Source organism: Falco biarmicus, chromosome 3, assembly GCF_023638135.1.
Source record: "Falco biarmicus isolate bFalBia1 chromosome 3, bFalBia1.pri, whole genome shotgun sequence".
Lineage (NCBI taxonomy): Eukaryota > Metazoa > Chordata > Aves > Falconiformes > Falconidae > Falco > Falco biarmicus.
This window is the reverse complement of record NC_079290.1, coordinates 106,319,033-106,331,534: the sequence shown is the minus strand read 5'-3', so window position 1 is coordinate 106,331,534 and position 12,502 is coordinate 106,319,033. Positions and strand designations below refer to the sequence as shown.

The following is a 12,502-nucleotide window of genomic DNA, read 5'->3' as shown; positions in this document are numbered from 1 at the left end:
GGGCAGAAGGAGAAATGCGGCTGTTGGAGCTCAGAAAACCCAGTGGGACAGTGAAAGCAGGTGCTACGTTAGAACGTAGTTGATGTGAATTCATTCTGCAAGCAAGCCCGCTGCAGCAAGGCAAGTGGCACCCGGTGGCACCAGCAGGACAGACTGGAGACACCTAAAGGATCTCAGATTTTTCTGGCTGGCACAGCATGATGGTGACAAGGAAGCAAAGGACGGCATAGCTTTGCACAGGTCAGCACCTTCTAGAAGCGATGGACAATGAACAGCGGGTACGATACCTCTCTGACAGTTGTGCCCCGTCCAGCCAGGTGCGCAGCTGCACGTCCCGGTCACAGGATGGCAATGCCCATCGTTCCCACAGCTGCAGCTTAGCTGGCACTCTGGGCCAAACCAGCCAGGCGGACACACTGCCAAGACAGACATGGACCGACTGCAGGCGGGTGCCGTAACACCACGGCAAAGGCTTCCCTCCTGACTGACCCCAGGGGACCTGGCCATGAGCACTGATGCTCCTCGGCACAGCGTGGCGCTGAGCGGGATGAGGGGTTACGGTTTTACCTCCCATTTCTGCTGATGCCAAAGCTACCGCTGTGAGGACCAGAGGGACCTCAAGGGAAGAACCCAGCCCATGCCCTGAAGGCACACGCAGTGCCAAGCCCTGCTCTGCTGAATGTGGCGGTGCCTGGTCAGCAGCTGGATGCTCTGCTTGCTAAAGCAGCTCCTCCAGGTCCACCTAAACAAGCCTCACCCCAGCTGGAGGCAGCCGCCGCGGCGTGAGGGACCCGATGGAAGATGGCACTCACCATCCTGGCAGCGGCGGCCGGTGTAGCCAGGTGGACACAGGCAGGCTCCCGTGGCAGGGTCGCAGCTGGCGTTGTTTGCACACTCAGGACAGATCTCCTGGCAGCCCAGGCCCCAGCGCCCGTCAGGGCAGGCTGCAGCATGGGCAGGGAGAGAGGACACGCAAGCCGAGGCGTAAGAGGGAAACGCTTGTTTTCTGGTGCACAGAAACACGTTCCCTTTTCTTGTTCATACTAGCAAGGACAACAACGCTTTGTTTGTTTTATAAACAGTGTGTGAGCCCTCGTAAGTGCTATTCTGATCTCATTCCAGTACTTTCATGTCAATTTTGGATTTGCATCTACTTGTGGGGAGCTCAAGGGCTCCCTGCTCGGAAATGGTGTTGCTGGCAAAGGGTCTTCACAGCTGCTGTCACATGTTAGTCAGCATTCCCAGATCCACTTTTAGTTGCAAAGATGAAGCAGAAGGCTAAGAACTGATAGAACTGGGGCAAGAATCCTTGTCTAACTGCTCCCCAGCTGCTCCAAGGCATGGTAAGCACTGTGCATGTGTCGTTTTATTGCTCAGTCAAACCACTAGGAGCAGGACATCTATCTATGGCCAATATCTTCCAGCTGCTGTAATACTATATAATCATGTACAAGTTTTTAATTTAGAATTATCTGGTTTTCCAGAAGTTAAAGAGTAATATGGTGCAGTCAATTAAAAATACACATTAGTTGAGGAAGACTGCTTTCCTATTTTAAGGACTGCAACAACTGAAAGATCTTCATCTTTTTTTATTGCACATGTTTACTTGTACTTCCCTCAGCTTCAACAGCAGAGCCAAGCTAGCTGAGGCTATTGTTTAAGACTTACCACCAAAAGCTGCATTTTTTCTAATTTTCCATGAAGATGATTCTAATTGCACCAGACGTTTTTAAAACTAATTCTAGCAAAAGAAAAATAATGGCTAGATGCCTAAATCCCTACCTCGGCCCATTTGCTCCTGTTGCCTCCTCACCTTGGCCGCAGTCGTGTCCCGTCCAGCCCGGCAGGCAGAGGCACTGCCCCGTGCTCCGGTCGCAGGGTGCTCCCCGGCAGGAGCAGGGCTGCCGGCAGCCCGCCCCGAACTTCCCCGCCGGACACTCTGCGTTGAAAAGAGCCAGGTGAGAACCGCTCCCTCCCCAGCCACCTTTCCCAAGCGTGTATCGCTGACCAGAGCCACACAGCAAAGGAGCCTCTGGCTGCGTAAGGAAAAGCTGAGCGGTGAAAGGTTCCTGTGCTGCAGAGGAAAACGGTGCTCACGGTCCTGGTCAGGACCCTGTCACGCACATGGGTCACCTCTAGCATTTCACCCCACTGCCTTGATTTGCCTGTCTTAGCATCGCTTCTCTGCTGTTGCTTGTCCTTTCAAAAAGCAGTTCTTCATACGAGAGCAACCGGTCACATGCCCAACAGCTGAGGCTAAAGTGGTCTCCGACCTGTGAAGGCGATTTTGCAGAACGAGCCGCTCCCTTGCCCTGCACCCCGCAGGCTGTGCCCCGGCCGTGCTGCAGCCCTGCTACAGGCACCCACCGCCAGGGAACAGGACAGGGAAGACACGCTTTTGCTTTGCCTTGAGACAGACGCTCGTCCCCCGGGCCATGACCCCAGCCACCCTGCTCTCTCTGTGCTGGGCTGCAGCACACCAGGCTCACAGCCCCCAAACCCCGAGCATCCCTTGACTTTTATAAGATGCTGTGAGGGCTTTTTACTGCCCTGGCCGAATGTCTCCAGGATCTGGAAGCCAGCCTTTTAAGAAGCAGCAAGGCTTGCAGCGGGTACGTTGACATGAAGCAACAGAGACAGAGCATCCTCACAGGGCAGGAGGAGTAAGGGCTTTTCCTTCCCCCTGCTCTGAGTACCAGGGTGGTACTGCTGATAGCAGAACACTGGGTTTGCTCTTTGTACCCAATGATACAATTTAGCAGCCAGCTAATTACGTGCAGACTGAGGGCCTCAGTCCCAAAGATCCTTAAATCCTATTTTGAGTCTCCCAGAAGAGCTCCATTGCTCGCAGTCCTTTTTGTTCACTGAAGCCAATGTTTTGTAAGGCTCTAGCAGATGCAAATACACCAGCATTCACAACGCACGGAGGAAAAGCACACCAGCGCGTAGATTTCAAGTGACACAGTGGAGTTTTTGTTATTCCTCCTCCTTGCTAATTGATGGCAGATGTTTGTCTTCACCCTTTAATAATTTCCAGATCCAAACAACAGCCAAGAGCCTACTATTTCTATACAAATATTTGTGTTATTTCCTGTGACTCCCCCCTACAGGCTTAAGCTCCTTTCTTATTCTTTTTAAAAATATCCCGAGCAAGAGCACCCAGCCCGCCGAGGCGCCGCATGGCTCTGGAGGCAGGAGCATCCCGCCACGTCGGGGGGGCTCTGGGGCTGTCGGGACCCCTGCAAGGGGGCACAAGCCCTGCAAAAGCTGCTCACACCTCTCCTCCTAATGCTATTTCAGCTCTGTTAGCACTTTCTTGCACTGGAACTTTTTGTGCCCATTTGCAGCTTTTGTTCTGACCGCAGAGCAGCTATGTTCTATCAGTTGTGGTGTTATGCAAGGCAATCATGTGCTAGCAGCTTAATGAGGTTGGTTAATGGTTGTAACTTTTGGGTTGGGTGTGGATGGAGTGCTTGGTTAGACCTAAGTTAGTGCAGAAACTGCTGGGACGCTTGAAGCAAAATTCAGGTGCTGACCCTCACAAGCCTCTTAATGCAGTCTGTCTTCAAGGGCGGACTTCATTAGTCCAACCTTTTGCATTTTCTGCTGGATCCAAGCAGTTGAAGTGTGATTCGGAAGGAAGCAACCTCACAAGAGGAGGAGGAGGTTGGTTTTTCAATCGTTGGGCAGCTCTGAGGCTGGCAGAAGTTATTTTCCAGGAACCGTGCTCATGTTTTGTAATCATCCCCTCGTGCCAGTGACTCACTGCCTTTAGGTTCGCCCAAAACACCTTTGTTCAAAGGCAAACTCTCTGACACCCCAGCCATCTTCCGGGATCTTGAAAAGCTGCGGTCTCAGAGCCCGAGCGTCAGCTGCACGCACAGAGCTGCGCAGTTCAGTACTGGCATACACAAAGAGCAGAAGACTGCTCGGAGGTTCATGCAGAGGCAGTTCAAACCCTAATGTAAATGGAGGGTAAAGTTTTCTGCTTGCAGATCAAATAGAGTTTCAATATGGAATAGCGAATGGAACGGAAAATATGATACTGTTCTGCTGGGCACTGATTGCCTGGAAGGAACAAGATATCAAGGGGGGTGAAAGATAATTATCTAATTAACGTATCGATCTATCACCTTTATCTACAAAAGCTGAGATGCCCAAGTAGCAGGATAAAGTAAGACCTTGTTCTCCTTTTCTGAATAAGGCTCATTATGCTTCCCTGCCTCAAAGAGACTGCAGTACTTTACACCGACCTGCAACGGCAGCTCGTGTGTCCTCTAAAGGCATTTCAGCTCCTCGTGCATTCGCTCAACTGCACTGGGCCAGGGGGCAGAGCACGGGAGGAATTCTGGAAGCCCTTTGGTGTTGTTTTGTGAAGAAAAAGGTGGTATGTGTGAGGAATCATGAGTTTACAGCACGCTCCGGGTGGCCTGGCACGGCCCCTGCCTTACCTTGGTCGCAGTTCTCGCCGTGGTAGCCCCGGGGACACTCCTTCCAGCACTCTCCGGTGACGTGGTCACAGGACACTTCAGGAGGGCAGCTACATTTCTTCTTGCAGCCATCCCCGTAATAGCCAGGGTCACAGTCTGTTAACAATCATAATGAAAAAGAAAGAACATCTGGCATTACTCACTCGACCCTGGAAGAGCAGGCAGCCCCAGCTTGCAGTGATGGGCACTCACCAGCACCCTCCCGAGCTGACAGCTGGGCACAGCAGGATGGATGAGGTCCACCGTCCACACACACAGGCACTCCCACCCAGCTGTGCAGGTTCTGCCCGCTAATTTCACGTGACTAAGTTTTGTTCTTAAGTTAAACAAGAGGCGAGACACCTTCCAAGGGTGGAAAGTGAGCTGAGCTACTGCCCCCAGAAAACCAGCTAGGAAAAAAGAGGCTGCGGGAGGAGGAAGGGCGATGCTCTGTGAATGCTTCTCGGCAACTCACTCATCTCACAGCGCTTGCCACGGTAGCCAGGCTTGCATCGGCAAGAGCCATCCCTCTTGTCGCAGTCCTGCGTGTTCTGCTGCATGCAGTGGCACTCCTCCGAGCAGCCGGGGCCGAACGCCCACTTCGGGCAAGCTGGGGGCAGAGGGGAAGAGCTGGTCAGTGACCTGCGCGGCTAAATCACACCCGGCAAGGGACATGAGCTTTGTCACCAACACCGGCCCTTGCCAGGGGTGGTACCTAGAAAAGGCTGTAATCTAAGAATAATTTCTCTCATAAAAAAGGCAAGGACAAGCATACCTAAATGGCAGTACCGTCCGTACAGGCCAGGATCGCACAGACAGGCTCCGTAAATCCGATGGCAACGACCCCGGTTGGCACAGTTGCACTTTTTCCTGCATTGTTTCCCAAAAAATCCTTTTGGGCACCCTAGTAATAGAGAGAGGATTTTCTGGGAAGATGAGCGGATTTCAGCCTGTCATTCTCTTTCCGGCACGCCACAGAAAACGCAGCAAAATCAAAGCTGTACAACCCCAGAAATGAACCTAGGCAAAGGATGCAGCAAGTGTCGCAAAGGTGGCCGGCTTCTTTTCTGACCAGGAGCGCGCTTGTGCCATCAGGTAACAGTAAGAGCGAGCAGGTCCCTGCACCAGCTCGAAATAGGATTACTTCAGTATCTGGCACTCCTGTCCTTGCACCCAGTGGCACAGCGCATTTCGCTTGCTGCCTCTCTCCAGCCATACGAGGTGCCTCGAGGGCACCCGTCAGCTCGGCACCCCGCTTGAAACGGGAATGCTGGTCGTGCTAGAAGCCTGCCCTGCAGGGCGCTGGGGAGGGAAGTTTGTCATACATGAGAAAGTAATCCACGAGGCTGTTCCTATTGGTAAGTAACAGTGATATTTGCACTATTAAAGGAATAAATTTACTGTCCTTTCTCTGTTATGCTAAAGATCTCACTATTAGAAGCACATGGCAGCCAGACTGTGTCAGCAGAAAGCTCCGGCCACCATCTGTCCAGGCAGCATGTGCCTCCTCCCCTACAAAAAGAACAGCACAGACAGTTTAAGCGGAGGAAATGCCACCCTGGGACACCAGATCAGTTCTTTGTTGTTTATTTTAAACCTACCTTCCTGTTTTCTCTCTGTACCCCTCAATCACCTCCTTCCTACTGAAAGAAAAGGTTGGGGTATCTCTCACATTCATTTACATTCTGCTTTGGTCTCCTCCAGTAATAGTTCCCATATGCTCCTAACCACTTGTCTAAAGTCGTTTTGTCTCAGGCTCTTACTGGCTCATTTTTTCTGTGTTTTCAGATTATGTCCCCCAGATTTTAACTCTTTGGGAGCAAGAAACAAATACCAACAGCCAATGACAGCTCTGTTGGGTACTTTGGGTAACTACTGTTGTCACAACTTTTCGATTCTTTGGTTTTTCTTCAGCAGAAGAAACCTCCGCGGTTCTGTACATTCACCGCTGAATGTCCGCTTTCGACTTCCTTTTCTGTGTCATGGTGTAATACGGACAGATGGCTGCTCGCGGTCATTGCTGGGGACTGCAAAGGTCTTCCAGTGCAAAGACAAGGCATGCTACCTGGAGCACCACTTTGTGGGTGAAGAATGCCCTTTATCATCTTTTCCTTATTAAAACATTTTTCCACGCAAGACTAGGTGACCCAGCGAGTCAGATGGAGCAGGGATGTGTCAGAGCCACTTGTGCTGGGATGGTTCCACAAAAGAGTTAGAAGATGCTTTCAGTGAACAGCTACAAAGGGACCGGTGTAAGGCATTCCATGGAAAACACTTGAAGGGTTCAGAGAAGCACAACGGGAACATCAAAGAGTGGCGTCAGAGATGGCTGTAAGAGCCATTTATCAAATTACAGCAAACGCTCTACGCGTTGAAACAGAAATGAGCTACTGCCGCAGGCTGGGGAACATCACTTGCAACTGGCAGCTCAGGAATATTGCCATTTTCTTGCAGGAAAACGTTTTAGGAAGAAAACTGCAAGGGAGGCCCCTGTGTTTGGTGCCGGATTTTGGGACCCCACAGAGGTGCCGTCCTGGCGAGGTGAGACACCCCGTGCCCCACCAGGTCCCTGCGCCTCGCCACGGCTGTGGTGCGCAGGAAGGGGACAGCGATGGAGAGCCGCGGGCTTACCGTCTTGGCAGAGCTCGCCAGCCACCCCAGGTGGGCAGCGGCAGGCGCCCGTGGCGGGGTCGCAGGTGCCGCCGTTCTGGCAGCGGCACGCCAGGCTGCAGTTCCTCCCGAAGGTGCCGGCTGGGCAAGCTGGGGCGAGAGAGAGAGGCGAGGCTCAGGTGGCTGCCGCAGCCCCGCATGCAGCCACTGCCTCCCTGCATCCCACAGCAGGGGCCAGAAGAGCCGTCTCGCCCGCTGCCCTCCAGCATCACTCACTCTGGTTGCAGAGGATGCCGGTCCAGCCTGCCGGACAGTCGCAGCTGGTCTCCTCTGCGTTGCACGTGGCTCCGTTTTGGCAGTCCTCACACGTCAGGCTGCAGTCGGGGCCGAACGTGTGCTCCAGGCAGACTGCAACGAGAGGCACTGCGGGTGAGGGGCCCTCCCCAAGCCTGCCTCAGCATCTCGGAGACTTTGGGCAGAGAACCCCCACCATGTTCAGGCTGTGGCAAAGCTAACGCACCTGTGCTGTAACACAGGTTCTGTGTACACAAACAAGGCACTCGACACAGGCAAATAAACAACCCAGCATGCATGGTTAATTCTGAAGACTTCCAGGCAAGTTATGCCAGCTACCACTGCTGCAAAATGCCCACCAAATTTTTCTGAAAGTGTGTGCTCTCCTCTTGCTTCCATCTCTTCCTCCTCATCTTCATAGTCGTCATTAAAGAGCTGGGTAAATTCATCTCGCAGGATTGCGACATGAGGGATTGGGCGGATAACGGGGCGCCGACTATCCAGAGCTTCCACAGGGTCCTCTATAGCTAGGGAGGCAGTCACAGAGATGACAGTGTCAGAGTGGGAGAAGAGACAAGATCTCTAAGAGGTGAATGGCAGGACAGAACCTCTGTAATAGGAAAGGGAAAGCCGAAGTATCTATACAGGGGCGGCGCATCTGGTTTGGCATGGTTGGCACCACTGATCTCTCTCTGCATTGACACCTCCAACATTTTTGCAATTTGTTTGCTTGTTTTGGCTAGAATAAGCACGGGCCAGCTAAGTGACTTCAAAATCTACAGGTGAAGCTTTGATCTTAACCTTGACACAGCTCTGGCTTCTCAGGATCCTGAGCTCGCACGCATCCCATCACCTTTGCCCTGCTGTCATTCTGCCCAGACCGCTCAGCTTCTTTGGGTTTTCAGGCAACTTAACTCTTTCGTGGAAAATTAAACAAGACCACCCATGTAACAAAACGAAGCATTTCAGCTTGGTTCTCCTTTCGGAAGGAGTATCTATCAGGTATGGCTAAAGGTTTCCTTCCCTTGTGGGGTTAAAAATCGGGCAGCCAAGGGATGCACAGGCACCCTTGGGAGCCGGGGCAGGTGCTGCAGAGCCAGAGCTGGTAAAAGCCAGAGGGGCTGGAGGATGCTCAGGCATTTTGCCAGAGCAGTGAGGTACTGAGTGCTGCTCTTCTGGATCCAGCTTTCGGGAAGCCTCTCCAGGAACCTGGACAACACTGCTGGGGGTCATCAGATGGAGTGACGTGGTGGCTGCCCTAAGTAAGTTGGGTAATAGTGTGTTTGGTGGTGGGATAAAGGCACTACTGCTTAAAAAAAACAATAATCTGTTATTTCTTACAAGGAAAAACCGTAGAGGCTGGCGACCGTGGAAAGGACTCCAGTACTTAGGTTAACGTGGAGCTCTCGCCACGCTGTGTAACGTGGCTGAAATAGGACTGGCCCTGTCAGGGGAAAGCTTTCTGCTGGTGGTGCGAGTCATTTCCACTGCTATCAGTAGTTAAGTGCTGTGGAAAAGGTGGTGTGCAGGGCTAAAGAGCTCAAGCCCACACTGGCCCGGGCTGCGTGCGGGGGGCTGTGCTGGGGGGCAGCCTGCTGCTCGACCACGCGGCAGCGCAGGCGTCGCACTTACAGACACAGCTCCTTCGGTCCTCATCCAGCCTGTGTCCGATCTCGCAGCCACACTGGAAAGACCCTAGCTGGTTCTGGCATATGTGTTCACATCCACCGTTATCTGAAGAGCACTCATCCACATCTGAAAAACATGGGATATGGCAGTGTAATGAGAGCGGAGCCTCTGTACAGGACCGGGGGGCAGATATATTCCTGTCCACAGGTCAGCAAGCAGGTTGGTGGCATCCTCACCACTAGTTATGTCAAGCCACCTGACTCTAGAAATTGAGTGAAACCACCCAAAGTGTCTGAGGGAGCCCTGGGTTTCAGTACCATATGCTGAGTTTCAGTTCATGTCTCCCACTAATTTTGTAGAAACAGGTAGGTCAGCTTGGATTTTCACCTGGGAAATATTACGGAGAACTTTGGTAGTGAGAACAACTCATTAGGAGGAACAGCCCCACATTGTTACTGCTAAGAAGGCAACTCATCAGAGAGCTGACAGGAAAACTGGCACAAGCTGGGAGAAACGGGAAGAAACACCTGGCTGTTTGAAACCAGGTAGGACAATTCCTTGTTTTCTTAAAAGCTTGTGTTAGTCGCTGTCTTAGCATATTTTCTACAGACACATTTATTTTCCTGTATCTCTTGGGTGAAAATGATGGGCAATGTTAGCCTCTGGGGTTGAACATAAATTGATTTCTGTGAATTAATGGAGTCAGACCTGGACCAACTCCCTTGGAATTCGAACTGGGATAACGCCATGTGTTTAAAAGCCCCATCACTACTCTTCAGTTGTGCTGGACTAGCATATGGGTTAGAATAGCTGAGTTGCCTTAGCTCTAAGCAAACTGAGGAGGCTGACAAAATACAGAAAACCAAGATTAGTGGAACCTGTTCCGTGTATCTCTCCTGCCTTGCGGCGAGGCTGAGGACCGTGGCGTTGCTGGTTTACTTGCGGGAATCCAGCTAGATATTTCTGCTTACCATCACACCCGCAGCCGTCCGTGCTGAGCCTGTATCCAGCATAGCAGGCACACTCGTAGCCTCCAGGATAATTGTAACAGTCTTGCTGACAGCAGTGAGAACCATCATCACATTCATTGATATCTAAACAAAAAGCGAAGGGCACTGGATGTTAATGCATGTCTAGCTTTGCAGTGGTGATACTACTTGTTAAAACTGCTCCGTGACTAGTTCTGGGAAGATTTTACTGATCTGACTGCCAAACCCTGAGCTAGTAGTCTTGTTTTCCTCTTGAAATGAGTGAGGCTTATGTTAATGGATCATCCTCTGCAATGTGCTCCCCAGCCAAGGAGGAGTCCTGAATCCTAGAGGCCTGTGGGAAGATAATTGTGATTTTCAGCTCAAGATTGTTGTTAAAGGCTTTGTGTACTTACAAACAGGGGGAAGATTCCAACTGTAATACTGGCTCTTGTTTCTGATTTACCCTGTTAAAAATACTGATGCTGAGTTTGGAGATGGTTGAGGTCTGCATGGTTCCTACAAACTGAGTGAAGTCTCTGAAGGATGGGTCTAGATAACCTGGAGAAAGCAGAGCTCCTGCAGCTTGACATTTCAAGCCCCTTGTATTTATGTGACTCCATTTGTCTGCTGTGAAGTGGAATTACCGCAGTGCCCGTGCAGTAGAGGGGTTTGTGAAGCATCCCCCTACCAGTGGAGGAGGCTGGACCAAGGAGGTATCTAGCAGGAAAACAAAGAGCACTGCTGGGCTACAGAAAGTTTACCAGGCGTCGTAGCATGCAAAGGAATAATGATCTTTCAGGGTAGACTTCAGTTCCGGTCCTGCCTTTTTTGCTCCCATCTCGTGATGCTATATGGAGACAGCTCCTACTGCTTCCTCAGAGCCACGGAGGAAAGCCAGTATCCTGAGGATTTTGGGTCCCTCTCCTCCGGCACAGGAATTGCCCCTCTTTGCACAAGAACTGTGGGTGCCTGCGGCAGCCTGCTGAGGAGCGAATCCATCCCTAACAGATGCCCTGGACCGCCGTGCCCCTTGAAAACTGCAGGAAGAAGGTGGTACTGAACAAAGACGGAACAAATTCAAGAATTACTTCCTGGGTAAGATGAACTGCAACTCTACACTGCATGGAAATATGTGAGTATGGTTTTGCATCACTAAACACTGTCACTCTTTGCTAGCAGCCTCTTATTTGCTGGTTTTCTAGAAAGTATAGGTATATCTGTCTCTAGGTATAAGTGCCTCAAACTAACCTGCAGGAAGGGCGCCAGGGTTTCTTACAGCTTTGGACTGCCTGAAGGATGGAAACATTCCCCCAGCCTTGCTGGGCAAGCCTGAGCCACAGCCCTATCGTGAGCACGACGTAAACCACAGCCCTATCGTAAGCAAGGTGTAAACCACAGCCCTATCGTGAGCACAGACGTAAACAACAGCCTGACACACCGGTGAAGTAAATGTCTGGCTACTGAGCATTACAGTGGGATTCTGACTAGGTTATTTGCTGCAAGGGGCTCAGTAATGCAATATAAAGTGCATGCCTCAGCTGTGTAGCATTTACAGAGCTCGAGGTGCATTTCACCCTTACCTCTCCATCAACACATATTTATAGAACCGGATGGGGCTGAACTATGTAGCTTGGCTTGCACATAGTGACTCATCCACATCAGTCATTTACTCAAATTACATGGAGATAACAGGCAGGATGGTACATTTTGAGTATCATCCCTTCCAGATGTAGGCTTATAGGCATCTGAGATGCTAGTCTCCGTATCTGCCAATGCTGCCTTAGATCAGTTTCAGCAGGCACGAATTAACTAGTCCTGAAGTCAAGAGTTAGTGTCCAGGGAGGTCCTTGAGCACAGCTTTGAGGATTCCAAGCACAGCAGTATCTCACCTCCTTTCCCTTTGCATCTGTTTCTAGCCTGGTTAACCTTTTTGTAGTGCACATACACAAAGTAGCTAACACACGGAGGTCCTCATCGTTACGAGATGTACTTGTAAAGACAAGATTATGTACCTTTTCCCTTGCCTTACCAGTGCATGTCTTCTGGTCCTCTTCGAGCCGATAGCCAAAGTTACAGGTACAGACTGGGCCAGAGCTGGTGTGGTGGCACGTATGGGAACAGCCACCGTTGCTGGCTTCACAACTGTTCACAATCTCCATTTCTATCCCTGGAAAAGGCACACCGGTTAGGATCCTGCAGCATGTGCTGCACATCCGTCTGTACATACTGGCTGCCCCAGCCTTCCCTCGGTGCTGCCCTCAAGCAGGTACCCACACGGCAGCTTCCAGCCCAGCTCCTCGCATGCACATTTGTGTGCGAACAGCCCTGCTGAGAAGTGCTCCACAGTGGGGGAAGGATGAAAATAGTTTTGCACAGAGGCCACCGTTGGGCTGGGAAGTGATGTATAAAAATAAATGGATGGATCCCAGGCAACGCCCCACGTAGCCTCTTAGGGACAGACTGGCGGAGCAGGCTCTGGACAATCTCTGAGATGAACCAGACTGCAGACAAAACTGCTCCCATTCCTGA

At 51.3% G+C, this 12,502-nt stretch overlaps 1 protein-coding gene across 3 annotated transcripts in view; it reads right to left on the bottom strand.

Annotated features, from left to right (window-relative positions):
* MEGF6 (multiple EGF like domains 6) overlaps positions 1-12,502 on the bottom strand; it is a 107,225-nt gene that overhangs the window by 14,120 nt on the left and 80,603 nt on the right. For all 3 annotated transcript variants that reach the window (XM_056332289.1, XM_056332290.1, XM_056332292.1), the window contains 12 exons: positions 12,003-12,140; positions 9,974-10,096; positions 9,006-9,128; positions 7,733-7,900; positions 7,356-7,487; positions 7,101-7,229; positions 5,245-5,373; positions 4,945-5,079; positions 4,452-4,586; positions 1,814-1,939; positions 813-944; positions 288-416 (listed from right to left, as the gene is read on the bottom strand). In XM_056332289.1, coding sequence (XP_056188264.1) covers positions 288-416; positions 813-944; positions 1,814-1,939; positions 4,452-4,586; positions 4,945-5,079; positions 5,245-5,373; positions 7,101-7,229; positions 7,356-7,487; positions 7,733-7,900; positions 9,006-9,128; positions 9,974-10,096; positions 12,003-12,140 — 1,599 coding nt within the window. The remainder of the gene's footprint in view (positions 1-287; positions 417-812; positions 945-1,813; positions 1,940-4,451; positions 4,587-4,944; positions 5,080-5,244; positions 5,374-7,100; positions 7,230-7,355; positions 7,488-7,732; positions 7,901-9,005; positions 9,129-9,973; positions 10,097-12,002; positions 12,141-12,502) is intronic.